Source organism: Cyprinodon variegatus, unplaced genomic scaffold (assembly GCF_000732505.1).
Source record: "Cyprinodon variegatus isolate N-32 unplaced genomic scaffold, C_variegatus-1.0 Scaffold380, whole genome shotgun sequence".
In the NCBI taxonomy this organism is placed as follows: Eukaryota; Metazoa; Chordata; class Actinopteri; order Cyprinodontiformes; family Cyprinodontidae; genus Cyprinodon; species Cyprinodon variegatus.
Window position 1 is genome coordinate 570,582 of NW_015150833.1, and position 21,920 is coordinate 592,501.

General features: G+C 36.7%; 1 protein-coding gene across 2 annotated transcripts in view; it reads right to left on the reverse strand.

Moving 5' to 3' along the window:
* Positions 1-8,342: 8,342 nt before the first annotated feature.
* LOC107092411 (adenylate cyclase type 1-like) overlaps positions 8,343-21,920 on the reverse strand; it is a 55,131-nt gene continuing 41,553 nt past the window's right edge. The window contains exons 7-20 of one of the 2 annotated variants that reach the window (XM_015386891.1): positions 20,875-21,016; positions 19,810-19,965; positions 19,081-19,278; positions 18,777-18,874; positions 18,595-18,679; positions 15,995-16,084; positions 15,418-15,680; positions 13,737-13,863; positions 13,164-13,280; positions 12,871-13,017; positions 12,685-12,783; positions 11,860-11,974; positions 11,640-11,764; positions 8,343-11,408 (exon numbers count right to left, since the gene is read on the reverse strand). In XM_015386891.1, coding sequence (XP_015242377.1) covers positions 10,986-11,408; positions 11,640-11,764; positions 11,860-11,974; positions 12,685-12,783; positions 12,871-13,017; positions 13,164-13,280; positions 13,737-13,863; positions 15,418-15,680; positions 15,995-16,084; positions 18,595-18,679; positions 18,777-18,874; positions 19,081-19,278; positions 19,810-19,965; positions 20,875-21,016 — 2,185 coding nt within the window. In that variant the 3' untranslated portion in view covers positions 8,343-10,985. Of the gene's footprint in view, positions 11,409-11,639; positions 11,765-11,859; positions 11,975-12,684; positions 12,784-12,870; positions 13,018-13,118; positions 13,281-13,736; positions 13,864-15,417; positions 15,681-15,994; positions 16,085-18,594; positions 18,680-18,776; positions 18,875-19,080; positions 19,279-19,809; positions 19,966-20,874; positions 21,017-21,920 lie in introns of both variants that reach the window. The other variant, XM_015386890.1, reaches the window with a different exon arrangement.

A 21,920-nucleotide genomic window follows, 5' to 3' on the forward strand; every position in this document is an offset into this window, starting at 1 on the left:
TGCTGGTATTGAATTTCAGAAAAAAATAGTGGGTATACTGGGCCCTGGAACACTGGCTGAGTAACCAAAATTTTAACTCTACACAGTGGTTAATGGGAGTTGAATGGACTGTAGACTTTTTAGATTCAGTTTGTTAAACATTAAGACAGCTATGTATTGTCCTCATTCCCTCTCAGTTTTCTTCTACTATGTGTTGGTCTATTACTACATAACGTGCACCAAAAACTACACTGAATGTCAATTCTAATCATAAAGCACCAAACCAAAGTGCACCTTTAGGACACATAGTTTACAGATTCAGATATTGACATGTCAAGGAATATAAATGAGCTTTAAGGAGTGATTTAAAATGATCCAAATACAAAATAAATAAAACTCAAAGAGTTGTGAATATAGGCTCTGATAAATCTTAATTATGGAATTACTTAAATGATCACAAGGATATCAGAAATAGAAGTAGCATTTAGTGATGTAAAATTAAGAATTACTCAAAAAAGAATGTTAAGAGTAGTGATAAAGACTTTTAGTGAACCTAAGGCCGCATTGTTCTAAGAGTAAAGAAGGAGATAGGAAGAATAGCCTGTATGCTACCTAACTTATCCGCTGTCACCACTGGTCTCTATTCACTGGACTGCTGATAGCCTGTTGGTAGTACGGGATGGAGTGAAGCCACCAGCCGCAATGTTGGTACTCCCTAGTTAGACCGGTCGCAATGTAAACAATAAATGCGCTACAGCATCGAACAACAATGATGTTGCCATTTTCAGGGAGGCTTAACACTTTTAGAATAAAGATAAATCACTTGAACACATACTTGCTGCTTGATAGCATAAGTAGATTAGTAACTTATAATAAAAAAAATTAGGCACATCACATTACAGAGTCATTATGTCAATGAAGTCTATAAATCATGTAACATGTTATACAAATCCATCAAAACAAAATTTGTGTGTTAATGGAGCACAATAATACAGATTCGCCAAAAATGCTAAACTGATGTACATGTACTATACATGTGTTGATGATATTGATGTCGTAGTTACATATTACATATAATTTCAAGATTTCACATCAAGACTGAATTCTAAGTACATGTTTGTTAATGCTATAGTATTTTTCTGTTAGCAAAATGTGCATGCATGGTTCCATATACTTTTATGCTGCGGTTGTGCATTAGCCTTTAAAAATGTTTGAGTTGCTCCCCCCCCCCATCAATATAACATGCAGTATGTTTCAGCACATGACTTTTTCAAATGAGAAATACAAACACTACAAAAACAGCGTCATCCACTTAACAATTAATACATTGACATTTCACAGTGAATTACTTTCTATTTACTCTATTTTCTAACGTTAGACACAATTGCGATGGCTAGTTCAGTCAGTATCTTAGAGTTAATCAGACTCTAAGATGTTTTTTTTTTTTTTTTCAGAAGACTGTAGTCCCCGATTGACAAGCAGCATCCACGTAGTCTGAGGTTCCTTTACTACCAACAACTGAATTCTTATCTTTGACCCCCAAAAAAGGTGAAGGAGTAGGATATCTATTATTAGATAATTTCAGACTTAGTCTATAATTGTCGAAAATAGAGAAGATGACACAGAGAGGGTAGTTTGACAGATCCACTGCTTAATCAAATATATTGACACACAAACCTCACACAAACAATCATGAACTAATTAATATGAAAATAAGATACATTTCATTGTCCACATAAGGGATAGTTGATATGAGCTGTCAGATGGCTTAAACATGCACCTTTAGAAATATAGTTTAATGAAAATGAGTAAACATAGGAAAAATATTGAATAATCATGAGTGTAATCAGAGGCTGTAAACCACTTTTTACTTGCTGCAGTGTTAACAGTGAGTTTGCAGAAAGAAAAAAATTAAATAAAAATTATATATATATATATATATATATATATATCAGTACTTCCTTCTGTAGGATGGAAAACTGCACATATAAACAGGTGGCAATATTGTCGCTTTTCTATTAGATTTTATATTGCCTCTTTTCCACCAGCTCCAGCTAAGCACTCTGCTCCATTCCACTCCTTTAGCAAACATTTCAATTACAGTTTTTCTTAGTACCAGCAGAGGTGTGTAAAGTATTAGTTCAAATACCTTAACAGAAATTTACTGATTATATCACTGATAAGAAAGGTACTTATGTAGTTAGTCAGATAACCTGCTTTGGCCCACAGAAAACCTTGTATTTCTACAGTACTGTCCATAAAAACTCAGAACACAAAAGCCTTTGTGAAGAATGACATTCATAACTGTACTGCTTGCAAAAACCAACTTCTGCAAGAATACAATGAAATGTGTTCACTCTGTCTTAAAGAAAGCGCTAAACTTTATCATCAATAGGTAATACAAAATGGTTTAGAGGCAACTTGGGTTTATCAACTTGAAGTGGTTTTTAGAATGAAATGTAATGATTTAAACTGCTTTTTTGCCACTCTAAAGCACTAAAAGCAATGAACGTTTCAGTTTCCTAAGAGGTATACTAAGAAATAATCTTGCAAAGAATGGGATTCCAAAAAAGTTAAACCACTGAACTTGGTTTTCCAGGTTTGAAGATGTTCTGTTTCCTACACAGGAAGCTTTTTCATTTCAAAAGAAGTGAAAAAGCTTGGATTTTCTCCAAACACAAATTCCCAGTACATTTTAAACCTAACGTGACCCTTAGAGGCTAGTGCATCCTAAGGGCAAAACCCCCAGACCAAATATGAGCAGAGTGGTGTATGCAGTTCAATGCAGTGAGGAATGCTCTGATCTTTATATTGGAGGAACCAAACAACCTCTCCACAGATGCAAAAATTCTTTTGAGCACCAGAATGTTCACATTTTGGACAAAGAAAATCTGTGTTCTGAAAGTAGAGAAAAGGACGCTATGTTAAGAAAGAAAACCCAACCTTACACAGAGGGCTTGGACTCAGAGTTCAGCTTTCAAAAACCTACAATGCAGCAATTGAGTTAATCCCTTCCCACTGTCATTGCAACCCCAACCCCTCTAAAAGGGGAGCAGAAGACCTATTAAGCCAGGCCAACAATCCCCTTTAGACACTTAAATGGGTATGGGGCATTGCAGGCTAACAAAAGAAGCCAAACAACCCCCATTCATCCATTGCATTTGCATGTTTTCAAAACAAAAACAAGGCTTTGTTGAACTACTGTATAACCTTGAATTCAATGCTTTTCCTGACATTTGAATTGAAAAAGCTTCCTGGATGGGAAGCAAAACGTCTTCAAACTTGGAAACAAAGTCCAGTGGATTGTTTTTCAACTTTTTTGGGAATGACTATGACATGGAGGACTGAGAATCTTCACCAACATTTGGTGTCTAAAGTAAAAAAAAAAAGTTGCTTGGAGGTGCAGTGAAACATCGGAACCAATGAAGTGCCAGTGTTTACAGAATATGAGGAACCCAGGAGGTAGTGATGTTATGAGATGAGCTAAGGCTTCGAGGCGGGTGTCGAGAAATGGAGGGAGCGTTTCCCCGAGGCGAATGTCAAGGCTTGATTCATTTAGGGGAGGGGACAAAATTGATGAAGTCTGAAGCCTCACTGGTTTGGACCGTGGGAGAACTTTACTTGTTTAAATTGCAGTTAATAGCAGTTAAGATGTGGGAGTTTGGAGGAGAGTTGCCGTCATGTGGTAGAATTTGGATATATTCTAAGGATAGATTGGCTGGAAAAACAACAAATTTAGTTGGTTTAAGCTGTTAGATCAAACAATGTAATTATCAAAATGTGAGGTTCTAAGGTTGTTGATTCGAGTGCCATCGTAGCCTTTTGAAAGTTGGTTTGCACTAGTACAAATATAGATTGGGTAAAAACACTGCCAAATTAGATTGGTTGGTTTAGCTACAAATAACTTCCAACCCGATTAAAACCAAAAACTGGAAAAACTATGTTCGAATAACATTGACTAACACCTTTCATTTTGCTCACCGTTGCCCAATTTGCACAAGCATTTTTACTGTCAGCTTGAGCTTAGTTCACTAAAATGGCAGAACAGTGCAACTTACGATACATTATACTTACCACCTATTAACAATTTCAAAGGAACCTAAATGGGAAAACAAAATAAGAAATTGCAGAAAAAAATGCTCAGATCTGTTATCAACTGTAGTGATGCACTCCACCAGTAGGTGGTGAGATGTTCACATGAAGCCTCATGAACTGTGGGGATCATTAAGCAATTTGGCCAAACAGTTTAATGCCTCATAGGGCCTTATCTCATCATCACTACCAGAAGAGAAAGGCCAGGACTTCTAAGCAGGAGAAAAAAACTGTAAGAAACACAGTAAGATTGCAGGGCAAATAAATATCTAGCATTTCTTTTGTGGAATAGTTTTAAATGCTACAATGTTTTAAGGCTAAATTATTTTCTTCTCCGCTTGTGACACAATTCAACAAGAAATAGGTGAAGGTTCAGACACAATTGTTCACAAATTAGATGCCCTTTTAATCTGATTCAGCCCAACCTACAGGCAAGTCAGGGGATCAACCTTGAGACCAAACTATCAATTGGTCTTGAGCAGGTTCCCCATGTCTGGTTTTAGGGTGAGGCTTGTAGCCACCATGATCTATTGCTGACCCAAGGTGTTTAACAAAAATATTGTTCTAAACTTTAGAAATGTCTATGACGTATCTAAGAACCACAGATATTTGCAATCCTACAGATTACACAACATTGCCTTTTTACACATTTGAGTTGCAATGTACATAATTTCATAAATAAGTTAGAATGTGTTTTGATAACTAGTTACAGAGGAAGTGTTTACCAACCTGTGGTGAATAAGACAAAAAAATCTATACAACGAAAGCCTTTATTTTTACTCTGTTTAATTGTGAGTTGGTTACAACAATAAAAACTAGTATCAACCAATCATTAGGAATCTAGCGAATGCTTAGTAATGTGCATATATATAATGCATCTGATGATGAAAAAAATATAAAGTTAAACATTTCCAGTCAAAAATGCAGTTCTATTCTGCATCCGTTTTCCCAACATGATTTATCTAAACCTAATAGGATAGATATTACTCAACCACGAGCTGGTGAGTTGTCGCCTCTTCAATGTTGACCATCAGGTTCACTAACCACTGAGGAAAAGGCTCCTGCTTCAAAAAAAGAAACAAAAAAAGGTCAGAAAGAGCTTGTAAGTGGCAAGTTATCTTGACTAACAAAGAACAAAACTAATGGCCACCACCTGCATATGGTTTGACCTTTTTTTCTTCTTCTTTGGTTGATCTGATCCACTTTGTTTCTGCTTGTTAAGCTTGGAAACCTTGAAGAAAATATATTTATAAGAAAAGCTAAAAAGTCAAACATCAGAAATATAAAGAGTTTAATTTTTCTTACCTTTATTTTTAGTTTTTCACTAAATCGTCTCTTATTCTCAAATACTGACATGGGTTCAGCTGCTTCACATGTAGTAGAATGGGCACTTGCATTTAACACTAATGTGCTTCCAGTTTCTTTCCTCTGTTCTCTGAATTGACCTTGAATAGGATTTTTCTGTCTCATAGAACCAGAACGCCACCCTGGTCTCAGAACCTTTAGTGGAACATCATCTTCTGCCCTTTCATTTTCTGCCAGTAGCTCCTCGGTTTCTACACCCACTGGAGTTTCTAACTTGCCATCTTCTCCCTCCTCCTCTTGTTCTTTTATTGCTTTGCTACTTCCCACCGTTTCATCTTCTTGCTCTGACTCCTCTTGAATTGTCTCCAGAATTTGTACACTATCCATCTTCTCCATTCATATTACATCAAAAACACAGAAAAACAGCCAACCTGATCTATGAGTGCTGCTTTTTTGTGTTGCAAAGCTGTAAGCTGGTAAACTTAACACACTAAAAAGGAGCAAGGTGGTGCTTATTAGCTAACTACTGCAATCAGGTGTGGGTAATTAACAAGATTCTTTGCCTCAGCAGTGAGATTCTTAAAGGTCTCTCCAGCTAAAACAGAAGAAAAAAAAATCCAAACCCAGCAGCTTCTAAAATATGCTGACCAACCCATCTGGCACCAACAATCTTACAATGTTCAAAGTCACCTTAATCCTCTTTCTTCCACATTTTGATGGTCTGTTTAAACTCCAAAAAATTGCCTTCTGTGTCAAGATGCAGAAATGCATGAAATGGCTTCCATGTGATATGCTTTTTAGCTATTTTTGACACGTGTTCTGATAAATTGGACAGTGAGGATGGTAACTAATCATAGGAGGAAATTTAAGGGATGGCTGGATTATTCTGAGGTTCCGCACATGTCGTGGGCAGTCAGCATCTTATTTTCAGTAGACTGACTTGGCTTCATGTCAGTTTAGAGCAGTGGTCTCAAACTTAGATCTTTAAGAAGTGGTGTCCTGCCACTATCAGGCATGTCCCTTGCCGTAGGCTACAAACCTGAATCAAAAAGCTAAACTACTTAATATTCTCCTGCTTTCTCATTTTGTTTATTAGTTTTGTGCTATGCAGCTAAACGACCTACTTGTCCTGCAGACAACTTGCTGAGCTCTGTTAATGAGCACATATTGGAGTCAGGTGTATGTGTTGAAGTAAAGATACATCTAAAAGCTGCAGGACACTGGCCCTTGAGGATTTAAATTCAAAGACCCTGAGGAACATGTCTGATAGATACAGTAGACTAATAATTATTGTTAGACAAAGTATGACCAAGAACAGAGGGTTACTGCCATGTTAACTCACCTTGAGTCCCCAAAATTTCACGGCTGCTAATTTAAATACTATTTAAGGATTCTTTACTTGTCTTTAGGTTTGAATTAAGATTTATTGTGAATGTTATGTTCCCCATCCATCCATTTATCTGAAATCTGTCTTTCTGGTAGTATTTCCATACCAAACACCCTGCTTGAAATAACTTGATTAACCTTATGTCTAGTTTAGTTTAGTTCAGCTGGTGTTCCTACTTTCCTTCTATTTCTACAAGCTTCTATTTTTAAGTTATCAAAATATCTTACCAAATTGTTTTGATTAGATTCTACCTGGGCAGTAGAACACTGCAGCTCCTCCAGAGTAACCATGGATAATGGTATTGCAACTACTCTGACAGAAGATATTCTTATTACTAAAGTTATGCGTGTCTCTTTAAGTCTATAACATTTGTCTATATTCTCAGCGATGAGGTGATCTGAAAGAGATGAGTAAAATGTTATAGAACTTAGAATTCTGGTTCAAATTTATCCACAACCTTGTTTTTCACACATAAGTAGGTAATACTGTGAATCACCCCATAAGTATTGACTAATGTGTTTAGTCTCAGAGATTTAATTTGACAGAGATTGCATTAAAGGGGTATAACTCCCGACTTCCTGGCTGTTTACAACCTTTGTAGCCTACATGTAGCCTTATAAAGCTTAAGAAAGCATAGAAAATGATTATATAAAAATCATATATTCAACCCAATACAGAACCAATTAGTCCAGATAATGTGAGGTGTAACTAACATTGATTCATAATTATAAAGCTTAAGAAAGTGTAGAAAACGGATCTATAAAAACCATATATTCAAACCAATACCGAACCAATTAATCCAGATTTTGCGAGGTGTCGCCAACATTGATTCATAAAGCACTTAGAACAACAATGCTGTGACTTACTTATCCACTGTTGATTTTTTTAAAGACATAACAGAGAACTTTATTTCTTGACCGTCATTTACTTTCTCCAGATTATTCTGAATCACTTTTAACTACTGCACTTTGTGGCTGCTTCATGATAAGTAAGACCTCAGTCAACAAGCATCCTCCTCAGATTGGGCTGCAGGTCATTAACGACTGACCAGAATCCCCTGCAAAGCAATAACAACTCCTATGCCGTACTATCTGTCAAAATATTGCACAAGAGAGGTGTTTGTTGACTTAACTGTTACACCGAGTGAACTCCACACAAACTCTGCATCAGTGCTGGGAAAACAATTTTTGGCTGCCGCTCAGAGTTTAAGACACGGCGATAGTTATTTGGCTGTGAGCTTTCCAAAAATGGTTATAGTCTAGGAAACAGTTATTTTAAGATCATTTGCATGAAATAAATTTAATGGGTAGAATGAAAATCCCTTTGATATATCTAACAAGGGGAGATCCAGAAATGTGTTTGTTAAATGTGGTGTTCAGTTACTGTGAGGGTAGCGAGTAAATACTGTTTGAGAATGTAAATGCAATTACATTATACAGAAAAGTGTCCTTAAAAGAATGAAGAAGGTTCACAATTTACAATACTTAGGGTAAAACATTTTCGTTTGATCAAGCTACACAGCAAAAATTGTTTCTGTGATGAAGCACACTGATATTTTATACACCAATATTGCCTTTATTACAAAATATTCAATAACTTAATTTTACACTGTACATGATACAACATAGTTTACAGCTTTTGGCTATTTACAAAAAGGTAATGATCTGCATATCAAAGTAGATAAATCTAAAAAGGCCATTTGCAATCACTGTAAGCTTACTGAGTAAGGCAAAAAACTTGAAACGTGGTGTATTCACACTTCTCCATATCAAGTCAAAATGTCTTTGCACTTAAAGATACAGACTATAAAGATATCTGACATGCCTCATATTTATTAAAATGTATCTGAGAGATATGTGCTTAATGTTATTCTCAAACTGTAGCATTGATATATTCAAAAAGCAGTAGTGCAGTAATGTATAAGCCTGAAAAACAATAGCAGCTATAGACACGGCACCAAAGTTTCTGCAGCTTCAAGAAAATAAGTGAATGTACACAGACTGAGCATTTAAACACTTAAAGGTCATGCATTTATGGAAATGGTGTGCTTATTACCATGTAGGTGCTCCGTTTTTCATAGATGAATAGCATCCTTACCCCTTTACGCCACAGTGCCTTGCAAAAGTAGAAGTACCCCTTGGATTTTCCCATTATGTCATGTGGAATGCCTCAGAGGTTTGTTAGAAACAATCAGTCAGTAAACAGCAACATGGTGACTGAGAAATGCAGCATACAGGTCAGCCATAAGGTTATGGAGAAGTATAAAGAAGGGCTAAATTATAAAAAGTGCTATTCTCAGTCCATGTTTCAAAAAATGGAAAGAGAATTACACAACCAATTTTACCTAGGTAAACGGAATGGCTGCGCAAGAAGGTAACTAACTAAGCCAAGAGGCCGGTGGTAAACCTTAGGAGCTGCAGATATTGAGGTGGAAGGTAGAGCTCTTAGTGGTGAGCTTCACATAAATTTGCTTTACTGAAAGTAGTAAGAGGAAAATCCTTGTTAAAAGCAGGCCATGGGGAGTCCCAGTAAACGTATGCTGCAGGCAATGTGAGGGACACAGTTAAGATGTGGAAGATAGCGCTCTTAATCGTGAGGCACAGAACTAACATTTTAAAAATGAAATATCCTGACAATGAAAATTAACCAAGGTATTGTATGGTGGTAACAGTATAATGCAGTGGGATGCTCTTCTTTAGAAGAAACAGGAGAGCTCATCAGACAGAAAAAAAGATGGAAGTTGATTTCTGGAACAAAACCTTCTTATCTAGAAGCTTTCTTCAGGTTAGGAATGAGGTCTAGATTTCATCAAGAAAATTATACTAATCATACAGACTCAACTGATAAGGCTAAAATAGAAGCTAATGTATTAGTTAAAGTAGTCCATTCCAAGTTTAGACCAAAATCCAAGTAAACATGTGCAGCAGTAATTTTGCAAAGAATGGTTAAAAATGGTGCAGACATACCAGGGTACTGACTCAGGGCGCGGAATATAAATGCACAATTCAAACTTTTATTTTAAAGCAATGAAAAACTGTGTCCTCCCAACTTCACAATCATTGCTCAAATTTTAGTTAGTACTATATGATTTTACCAATTAAATAAAAAATATTTCTTAATAAAAAAGAAAGCATGTGGTAATTTTTTGGCAAGACATGGAAATGTTCAAGGGGTACATTTAAATCTTACAGTATGTTCATGTGCAAGACACAAATGCAGGACCTTATTGGTGCTCTGTGTGGTGCTGTTTTAGTTGACCCTTTCATTTTGGCATGAACTAGCTTCTGTAGCAGCATGCATTCAACATTCAACTGATTTCTCACCCTCCTCCTAGCTTCTTTAGTCCATACTCACCATCAAAATAGCCATAATCCTTGTATACTGTTTGTATACATATAACGTTTACTTTAGACTCTGTGAATCATGGTGATATAAAGACAAGACACTTTTTAAAATTGGTTAATAATTTATGAAAAGAACAGGTGCAATATCCCATTTCTGTGAAATGTATAAAACAAAATCATTACTTTGGGTTTTCTTTCAAGCAGAGTCTCTTTACTTATGGCTCTCAACTTTTATAAAGTCATGCACTAAGACAAACTGTTTACTTTATTTTGTAAAAAGCTAGTTATTGAGCGAGAAGTGAATATAAAAAAGGATTTTGTGCTGTCTTTTTTTTTTTTTTACAGTTTAAAATGGAACACACATGCATACACACACTTATAATTATAAACATGCATGCTTTCATACACCAAAATATAAATTTACTGTAAATAATGCAATATATCCTTGGCATAATCAGAAAGACAGTGCAAAAGCAAATTCATTAGTCTTTTTTTCTGGGTATCAACGTACACATTCCTCGTAGATGAAAATATGCACTTCATATAAAACAAGGTTAAACATGTTACCTGGATATATCTGCACATGAACCCGAGAACACCACAAAATAAATTATCTGGAATAGCGATGTGCAGAGAGGATTCGGAAGCTGGGTGCATCTTCCTTCTCTTCACATCTCCACTCTGAATAGAGGCAAACATTTAAGAAAATCTCTGAAAGCAAGAGTGATTGTCAGTTTCAGCTTGTAATACCTCAGGAAGTTTTTATCCTGATTAAAATCATCCTGGTTGAACCAGTATCTCAGGATTTATGAGAATTTTTCGGACAGCCCTGACTTCTCCGTGTTTTCCTGCTGGAATCGAAGCTGTTGTTGTTCCGCCTACACTGCTACATCTGCAATAGCTACCACAGCCTCGATTTGAACCTCTGTCTCCTCTACATTGTCCTTTTTTTCCACTTTGCCCAGCCCAGGCACGCAGGGTGAGGGGAGGCATGTTGTTTGGCTGTTGCTGATATTGGCAGTGCTCATCTGAAAGTTTTCACCCGTGCTGGAATGAGCAGTCACGCTGGCAGGCGAGGAGACGCTGCCCAGATGGGTCGGAACGCTTGTCTTGCCACAGGAATGGATACGGCGTGCCAGGCTGGTGGAACGTATCACCGATGAAGTGCTTGCAGTGCCAATGCCCTGCACTTTACCTTCCAGAAAGTATGTAAGCATCTCCCCTTTACCTTTAACACTGACTTTGCCACGGCAGACTAAGTCATAGTTTCTATTCAGCATACGATACACCTCCTCAGTCACCTGGAAAATAAAGATTTGGCTTCAACATTTCTTTTAAATTATCCAAGCATGTTTTTTTTTCTGACAGCTACACTTTTCTTAAATATGATTCAGCTTTTATCTAGTTCAGTCATAACTACCTAAAACTGGTGGCTATATTCAAGGTTTACATTTGACTTTAGCAATCCAATAGTGCATCATAGAAACAAGCTTAAAAACTTGATCAGTTGTAACTGGAAGTGTTTTAACTACCTGAATTTTTCCTGGAACACCAGTGCTGTCCATCCGACTGGCCACATTCACTGTATTACCCCAGATATCATACTGCGGTCGACGTGCTCCAATCACCCCTGCAACTACCGGGCCTACGTTGATGCCTGTTCAGATGAATATTTAAAAATTACATTGCATAAGCATAATTTACCTGAGCAATCCCTCCTCAAATTAAATTTCATTCTGCAGGTCCACTTACCCACTCGGAGGACAAATTCGTTGTACGACTGGTAGTTGATCTCATCCAACACATCAAACATTTCTATGGCATAGTCCGCGATTGTGCTCAGATGGTCATAAATGGATTTTTTTGCCTGTAGAACAGGGAAATGGTCAGGACCTACACACAAATGTTTTCTCAGTAATAATTTAAAGAAAAGTTCAATACAGTTATGATCACTAAGGGATGTTTGAACTTATTGTAGAATGATAGAAAGATAATAGCTAATTGACAGGAACCTTATTTTCATTGATTTGTCAAATGCAAATTAGCTTTAAATTAATTTGTTTTGTGGAATACTTGGTTGTATTAATTCCACTCACCAGGATAAATGTTTGGATTTTGCTATCAGGTTATCATTTGCTTAGCTTAAAAAACAGGTGTGCTTTTCCAAGCCTCTCTGTATAGGAATGAGGCCATCACTCTTTGCTAACATGGTTTTATGCAGAAATACAGATGCTGTTTAGCTAGGAAACTAGCTGCAGAGGGCAATAATTGCCCTTTGTAGAAATGCAGTGACTTCATTTTTGCTAATTTAGAGTTACTAACTGTGAATATATACATTCTTTAAGGTTGATTTATTTCTCAATCCCACTTACCAAACATGATTAGCTGTTAGGTCTATTACCTAATTATTTTTTTTTTTAAATCAATTTACTGACATAGTCTGATTATACTGCAGTGATGTGACTAATTCTTATAATGGATGCGTAGAACTTTTCTATTAAAAGCCTTGAACATTACTTTAACATTCAGCAAAAAAAAAAAAAATACACAATACTAAACAAAGAAAAATAGGTAAACCTTGGTGCCAATGGTGGGAACAAGCCCCACAGCTGCCATGTAGGTGCTGCCAATAGTTTTGATTTTCTCAATGTCTTTGTAGCACTCCTTGTCCATGAGCTGCATAATACAGTGGAACAACAAATGTTGGGATGTAAAATACATTCAAGATACAAAATCTTGTAAAACATCAGAGCAGAAACAGACCTCATCAAAGTCAGCAATAATTTCATTTAGCAGCCTCAGGCACTCCACACCCATGTTATTGCCATCTAGTTCAATGTAGAAATCATTGAAGTTTGGAATTGAGGCAAACAGGACACCGACTTGAGCATAGGACTGATAGTACAGGTCCTGGTAAAAAAAAAAAAAAAAAAAGCAAAACACTGTAAAAGAAAAAGAGATGTCCATTTACATCTTCCTAATTAGTTTTGTTCCCTCCCTTTTTGCTCTACCTGTTGGTCAGTCTGCCTGCTTGCCTGTTTATTAGCATGGCTCACCATGTTTCTGGGGTTTGACATTAAGAAGTGCTGAGCCACATGGGCAGGCAGGAGATTGAATAGGATCCTCCTGTTGTCCAACTTTACTTTCTCCATTCCATCCCGTTCTTCCTCTGCCTGGCAGTACAGAAATAAAGAAAAACAAACAAACAGAAAACAAAGAAAAAAAAAAAATCAAATAGTGAATGCCTAAGTCTGTTTCACATTTTCACCACATGGAGTCAGTAAAAAGCCTTTACAGATGAGCCCTAAAGTCATTTGGAAGCTAGTTAGAGATGTAAACAATTATTTAAGTTTTACCATTTTTACATTCAAATTGCACAATATGCAATAAACATAGCTCCATGTATAAAGGTATCCAAGGTACATGGGGTCGTTACAGTCTTCTCATTCTTGTTTTTGCCAAAGAACCTGGTAGCGTTACATTTCCCTCACTTTATTCAATATAAAAAATCTCAAATGTCAAAAATCTTATGATTATGTTTTGATTTTTTATAACATTCAACAATTTATTTCTCCAAACTTCCACATCATTTCACACACTCACAGACATGTCAGTATACTTTTCCAGACCTGGACAGCCCAGAGGAAGTCCAAACGCAGCTTGAGGTCAAGTTGCCTGGAGTGGAGGGCCAGGGCACTGACAAAGAGCAAAAGAGACAGGATGGGCTCGTAGCTCCGGATGTAAAAGGACCCCCCACTGTGGATGAGACCAACACAGAAGTCAGCAATAAGAACAGAAACCACAAAGAAAACAACTCAGGAGGGCTGCCTGGACCCACCACAGTGCTAGGAGGGAGATCATAATATAAGATTAATTTGACTCTACTAATAGAATCGCTCTAAAGTATGTCACCTAGACACTTTTTAATGTTTATAACTGATGCATATCAACAATATGCATTATGCTAAAAAAGAACAGAATTCTAAACACAAAGCAGACATTTCTGAAGAATGTTTCTGATCAAGTTCCAATAATACCGTCCCAGCCCCTCCACTCTGAGCTAACGTAGTCCAATCATCCAACCCACATTGTCCTTTCAGGCTTCTGATTTGGAACTAATAAGCATGTGTGCTTCTTCAAAGGGTGGAAAATGAAAGAGTGTGTGGGCTGAAGACAAGCAAAAACTCCTCTACACACATACATCATAGCGAGCGGACTGTAAATGCTCTTGCAACTCTTGTTTATCTGTTCGCTTCCTGAACTGAACAAACAAAAATTAGTACTTAGCATTTACAGTGATGTGATGATAGAATGACCCATACAACTCCAAGGGCCAGTATTCTCAATTGAGCTCCCTGTGTATTGCTGGATGTTAATGAGTAAATTTTTTTTGAGACAATTTCAAATCTCTAGGGATTCACAGCTATTTGAGAAGGATCTTTTAAAAAAGGAGATTGTGGATCTCAGGGAGTTCACCTGAATAAAAAAAGGTCAATTCTTTATTGACTAAAACAAGCATTTTCTTACCAAGTACATGCCATTCATTTTGGCTATTAAATTGTTAAACTGTAGGTGAAGAATTACTAATTCAACATACAGATAACAAAGAAATATATATTAGTCCTTTACCATTTATTATTTTACTCCTTGAAAATGATTTCAGGACTGATAAAGCATAATTCCTACCACACTGCTCTACTATTGGTTATGGTCGAGGCAAGGAAAAAGTTTAAGCCTTCTGAGGAGGCTAAAAACTGAAAATGTGAAAGGGATCGTGCCTGAGGAAAAAATAGAGTCAATGTTGGAAAGGAGTTTGTTTGTGTTATTAGAATGGTAAGTTAACACTTTGCTTCTATTATATACTCATATATCTTTGTTATTATTTTCGATGTTTAGTAGAAGCAAAATACAGGCAGTTACAGATCTAGTGCCCCTAGTGACCAAAAGTTATGTGTGCCTTTAAACCACTCTTTCCCAATAAAATATAGTGTCAGTAGCACCTCAGCTGTCTGTCGCTCACATACGCTACCAGCTTGCTTTAAGAAACGGTTACATTAGGATTGTTAACGAGTATCAAAAGATCTAAATAAATCTTAAGTCTTTAGACATAAGTTAATTCTCAAGTCTTTGTTTCTGTCTTAAATAGAACATGAATGCAAGCCCAGAAAAGTTATATTTTCTGCAGTGATATGAAGTGACTGTAAGTGTAGACAGAATAGTCTACATTTACCTGAAACTTCACCCACTTCACAATGATAAGAACTGAAAATGTTTGCTTCTGTTGGGTGAATGAGATATTTTAAACCTCACCCTGAAGTCTTGCGAAAGCCACTGAGTTCCAGCACAGTGATGTACAGCACCCCCAAAAGGAGCATCAGCGCCATCTTTGGCAACCAGGAGACACGCAGGAAAAGTGCCAAGGTGAGGGTACCCACTACACAGGAAAGAAAGGCATAATGCGCCCCATCGCAGGGCAGCTCTGCCATGGTGCGGTTGGTTCCACTGTCCACATCAATGATGACAATGGAACTGCTTGTCTTGGCACTTCCCCACATCCAGGGCATACAGCCTACCTGTAAAAAGAATATGGGAACAAGCAAGTGTATAAATATGTAAAATATAAAATAACATACCAGAAATATCTATGGCATAACAACATAGATGTCCGATGCACGCTGATTCACTTTTCAAAATGTGAAAATAAGGCTTGGCCAATTCTTGCTAAAGTAAGCAAGGTATTCCCTTAAAGTGAGGTTAAAGACCTGCTTGTGTTTTCCTAAAAGCTGTAATAGATATTCAGGATTAATAGCAGCTTAGGTAAAACAACTAAAGTAGAATACAGCTAAATTCTAACATCACATATTTTAATGTTTCTTTTATGACTTACCACACATGCCTGGGCCACAGCGTAGATTAAAAGCACTATAAGAATACTGAGAGCAGTTCGAATCTGAATGGTCAGGCACCCTGGAAAACACTGAATGACAAAAAGAAGAAAAGGAGGTTTAGTCATCACCAGAAAAACTGGAATGTTTATATATTTTATAAGTCCATAAATGTTTCTAATTTTAAAAGCTCCTTGTAATTGAGTATTAAAAGGACATGAGTGGGAAACTAACATTACATATGACAAGAGACATGAGAAAGCCTTATAAATCAATAGAGCATAAAACAGTATACATTGTTTTGCAACAGTATTCATACTCTCTGCTTTTTATTTCTTACATTTTATCATCCTAGCCTCACACACTCCATTCCTGAGTGTAATTGCACCCAGAAATGTCAACTTGTATACATTTTGCCCACACAGTTTGGTGCTTCTTTCTCTCTCTGAACTGGGAAAGAAGGCTTTAGTTCACTCATCTCCCTCCTCTTGGAACTTGCTTCAGAAAACTTTTAAATAAACTGAATCAATTTGAAAAAAAATATTTTTATAAATCTTGATGGGACTATCTTGGCTAATTAAAACAGATTTTATTTGAATTCTATGTGATAGACCAACACAAAATTATTTTTTTGAACAATACTTTTAAAAGTATGGTGCACATTTGCATGTCCTTCTCTAGATCAATACCTTTTAATGCAAGTATAGCTGTAGGGGTTTAGGTGTATGTTTCTACACATCTACTGTAGAGTGAAATATTTGCCCTTGTTTTTTAAAATAGCTAAATGCCTAGACAGATTGGATGTAGAACATACAGTATGTTACTCTAGGATGCTAGGAAATAACTATATCTAATATAAGCCTTTCCATTGTGATTTAATATTATGATTTAATGTGATAGGTGCAATAGTGTTTTCAGTACAAAGTCATTATTTCTGGTGAAGATTCTCAGTCATTCAGATCATAATCATTTCAGAAATGTTAAAAAACACAAATCACTGGACTTTATTTCCAAGTTTGAAGACCTTTCTCTTCTTTTCCAGGAAGCTTTTTCAATTAAAAATGTCAGAAATAGCGTTAAGTTCGAGGCTTTATAGAGTGGACCAAACAAAGCTTTTTTTCTGGCTTAGAAAACATTCAAACTGAACTGGACAAACAGGTCCGGCCCTTAGGAATGGGCAGTTGTTTGGTTTCTTTGTTAGCCTCTAATACCCAATGCTGGTCTATGTCTCTAAAAGAGGGATCTTTAGGAGAAATTGTTGGCCTGGCTGAACAGGCAAGATACACTGGTTGCCTGTATGGGGCTGGGGGTTGTGATGATAGCAGGAAGGAATCAACTCTGCATTGTAGGTTTCATTAACATGTTTTTTAAGCCAAAACAAGGCTTTGTTTGGTCCGCTCTATAAAGCCTCAAACTCAACACTATTTCTGACATTCTAAATAAAAAAAAAGCTTCCTGGATGGGAAACGAAACGTCTTCAAACTTGGAAACAAATAATCCAGTGGATTATTGTTTTTTATTTTATTTTTTTTTTATTTATTTATTTATTTTTTTACTTTTTTTGTAAAGTAATCATTGTTTTAAATGTTTGCTAAAGTGTTGGAAAAGTGTTGTTTGCTTGTTGAGTGCACAGTGCACTACAGAGATTATGGGAACCATTTTTCAAACAATAGTTTCCTGCTGTTCTTAAAACCCAATTTAATACTAAATGACCAACAGTTCATTTTACATACTCCCTTAAAAGAGAAGAGGAACTCAACATTCTCTCCAGAGTAACTAAAGGTGGCCGGCTTGTCATCTCATCACTTAATGATGCTAAAAAAGTCATTTTGAAAACCTAAACTGTCCTGGTGTTCTGTTCAGCTGTATTGGAGGGGTGGGGGGTTGCAGAATTATGTTATCCTATATATATAGGGCAATGTAAAGTTTGTTGATAGTTGATAGTTTGTCATGGCAACTTCCTGCAAAATTCCTGCAATTTTGGTGTTGCAGGAAGTTTCTTTCAAAAAAGTTTTTTTTCTATCCTATGTTTTTTCAGCTAGGAGGAATAAATTCTGCAAGGCAGTGACTCCATGTGATATACTATTTCTTTAGATAGAAAAGTAATAATAAATCTGTGTGCACGATTGACTGAATTAACTCTGTAAATTGCCTTGAGATGCTGCGTTGTTGATTGCCACTGTTAGTAAACGGATTTGAGATGTCTACATTAATACTTGATCTTCATGATGCTTCTGGTTTACCAATGTTCTCTCACATCTTTAAAGATATTCACAGCTCAACAAAATTTATTATAAGATGAAATAGAAACATTTGACCACATTTACTTATTATGAATGTCTTTTTGTGTTTTCTTTTTTCCTTTTTTGAGCCATTAGGTTGAAGTTTGTTGAATAAATATATGAACATTCAAAATTTCTTTCTGTTGTCTGGCCAATTTAGACTCCATGAAAAACAATGCATTATAAAATGTATGCTCTATAAAACAATTCAAAATCAAAAGGTATGAATACTTTTGCAAGAGAGCCTTAATATATTTATAACATTTGATTGAAAGGTTTATTTTTTTCTATGTGGTAATAATATCAAGACCTGCGCTTACCTGCACTCTAGTGATATGCAGGTACATAATACAAGCTACGAGGAAACAGATGCAGAAGACGAGAAGCACAAGTACAACTTTGCCCCTGAGTTCAACAAAAAATAAAACAGAAAAACAAAGTTAATGATAGAAAAGCCATCAGCAAATCTCATCAGGAAAAAAATATTATTTGATGTACATACTGTGGTATGATAAGAAGATAAACAATTCCAAACAAGGCCGCTAAGATCAAAGAGACAACAACTGCACTGGTGAAGTACTCATCTGGAACCTGGTGGTACTAATGTGAAAAACCAGAGAAGCACAGTAAAATGTTTAGTTTTAGTTGTTCCTGAATTTTTTTTTTCTGAATCTTTCTTTCTTTCTTTCTTTCTTTCTTTCTTTCTTTCTTTCTTTCTTTCTTTCTTTCTTTCTTTCTTTCTTTCTTTCTATCTATACAACATAAATGAACAACTCCTAATCTATGTGGTATCCTGAAGGCCTCACCCTCTGTTCTCGCTCAGAACACTTATACATGAGTGTAAGAAAGTTGAGGTCTGCTGTGTCAGACTCGGTCTGGCGGGCCTCAATCAACCGGCCAATGTAGCGGTTCACCCTCGTTCTTGGGCTACTCTGGATCAAGTTGGCCTGGTTAGCATTGGAGCGGTTTCTCAGCTTCTGTGGAGCTGTGCGCATGGCCCTCCGCTGCAATAAGACAAACCAACAAAAATAAAAACTCCTTCAAAATTGCATCGATGAATGCAGTACTGTAGTCTACCCAGTTGTCTTATCATAACATTAAAACAAGGCTGAAAAAAGTCAGTAGTGAACAAGAGCAGCTGCTTTTACCTTTAAACAACACCACTGCCTTCATACTTATGTTCATCGTAGCATAAATGCTGCATATTGTGCCTAAGTGTCTAATAGCAGATCCAATATGATTCTTAGTATAGTTGTCAAAGCAGGCAAAAGTGCTGGTTTTCATAATCAGGGTCCATTTCTTTCATTTCTAAGGATATCATCAAGTTATAATATTCCAAAATCTGTCATATTTCTATATATAAATAGTGTGTAGATTTTTTTACAAAACTGGTATTACTGAAAAGATGCTTTATCAGGTGATGCTAGAGAACAAGGAAATAACAAAAATAGTAAAAATTTCCTTTTGAAGGAAATTGTGCATAACAAATGACAGCATGAGCCAGCAAAAAAAAAGCTAACCCAAGCCAGTTTTACCTTATCTCCATCCTCGCAGTTCATGACATTGGAGAAAGGAATCTCAGCCTTGAACATTTTCCTGCAGTGCATGAGCTGCACCAGTAAGTAGCAAACGGTTTTGAACTTCATCTTTTTGGCAGGCTTTATATCCGAAAGAATCAATCCTGGGAATATCTGTCACCAGAATGAAAAACAAGGATTAAGTCACAAAACTCTACAGTACAATCTTGACTGTGCGATTAAAACGCATGCACAACCACTGAGCATACAGACAAAAAATACAGTCTATATTACAGAGCCTAAGAATTTAACAAGTAAGTAGTTAAACGGAGACAGGTTAATCTAACAAGGATTTTAGTTCATCTTAGGAATGTTTTAGAGAAGTGAAAATTATTAAATGTAATTTAAAGAATTAGATGAAGAATGCCATTTGCAACATAATGTATATGATCTGTTTGAGATTTGCCCTGGCAGGAGCAGCAGTTAGAGAATATTTTTTTGTCTGAGCCCTTTCTTTGATGAAATGAAACCATCAGCTACATTAAAGGCATAGTGAAGGCTTTATATTGCAAAGAGAAACAATATCACTATTCTGAAACTGTGAACATCCATACAAGCCTTTTCTTTCATAACATAAAATTGGCCGATAAGCTGAAGACAAAAGGATTGGAGATGTTAACAGAGAATTAAAATTCCTCTTGGCACATCTGCTGGGGTTATGTGTTTTTCCCTGTAAGTTTGTTCAACTGTGAAAACTTAAGATGAAGGATGCCACTGGCTGTGTATGTTTTTTATTTCATAATCTAGTACAAAAGATAACATGAAGTGAATCTAACAAGTGTAATGTGCAAGTCATAGTTTAAGTTGAAAGAAGGTTAGTTTGTACATTTTGGCATGAACATAAAATCAGTTATTTCAGTTTAACCTATTCTCACTAGTTTAATGTGCTCTAAAAGATTCAGAGGATTTCTAAGCTGCACTAGAGGTTTTTAATGTTTAATAAAAAGAAAATGGCCTGCTAATAAAGCCACAATAATAAACAAAATGCACTATTTAATTCTAATCATTTCCAACAGGAAATACCTTCCGTCGGTGAGATGGCACAATAAAGAAAGTTTCTATTTCGTGCTTTTGGAGAAAGGCATTCCTTTCATGGCCGTTTCCAGGCTCCACCTCATAGTCTCCATTTAGGCACTCAAGTGTTGACCTGGTGATGTGAACTTTCCTGCAATGCAAAAAGACATGCTTAACATACATAGCAAGTCTGAAAACATGATAACAGGACAAAGAAATTATCAAAATAAACTCCTAAATGAACATTCCATTTCCTATTTATTAACTAAGAAAAATCAGAATGTTGGCTATTCTGTTAAAACTAGGTTGAAATAGGACCACATAGTTCCATTATGCTTTTGATTGCTGAAACAGCTCTTGTGACCTTCACTCTAAAAATATTCTGTTCTCTCTGTTCCATTCTTAATTATTCTGTTCTTAGTTTGGGACTAGAAGTGGTCTAAACCTGCTGTTCTCTCTTTTTTCTTTTTAGAGCTCAAACTGCCTGTAGCTTGGAGATCTCCTCCTGGAGCCTGTTTCCCATAGGAGGATTGGCCCTTAGACCTGGGAGGATAGTGTATATATGAGGAGTGTAAGAACATTTTTGGTCTTTCCCTCTCTGTGTGTGTCTCTGCTGAGTTCTTGTGTATATATGTATGGGTGGGATTGAGTGAATGTGACTGGATGAATGTGATTTTGTATTTGTCTACTTGTCAGGCTGAGTGCCTCCCCTCCCACCTACTGGAACATCTTGGGCCCATCTTCTCCCCCTATGCCCCTCACCAGTGAGAGGTGCATGTGACAGCTGGCGCACGGATGGTTCTCCAGGTGCGGGGTTGGATACTACACTTCAGCTCCTCGGGGGTTGGGCCCCGGGTGCTCTCGTCTGACCTTCTTGGGTGGGTGAGGCCGTCCCTATATCTGGCCTCCTTGCGTCCCAGTGATCTGGACGTCTCTGGACATCTGGGGCTGGGATCACCACTTTGTCAATCCTGGCCCATGTAGGGCGAGTCTGAGGCCCCCCTTTTCTGCTATTAAGCAACCTTTTCTGTTGAATAAGCCTTGTAAATCTTTAT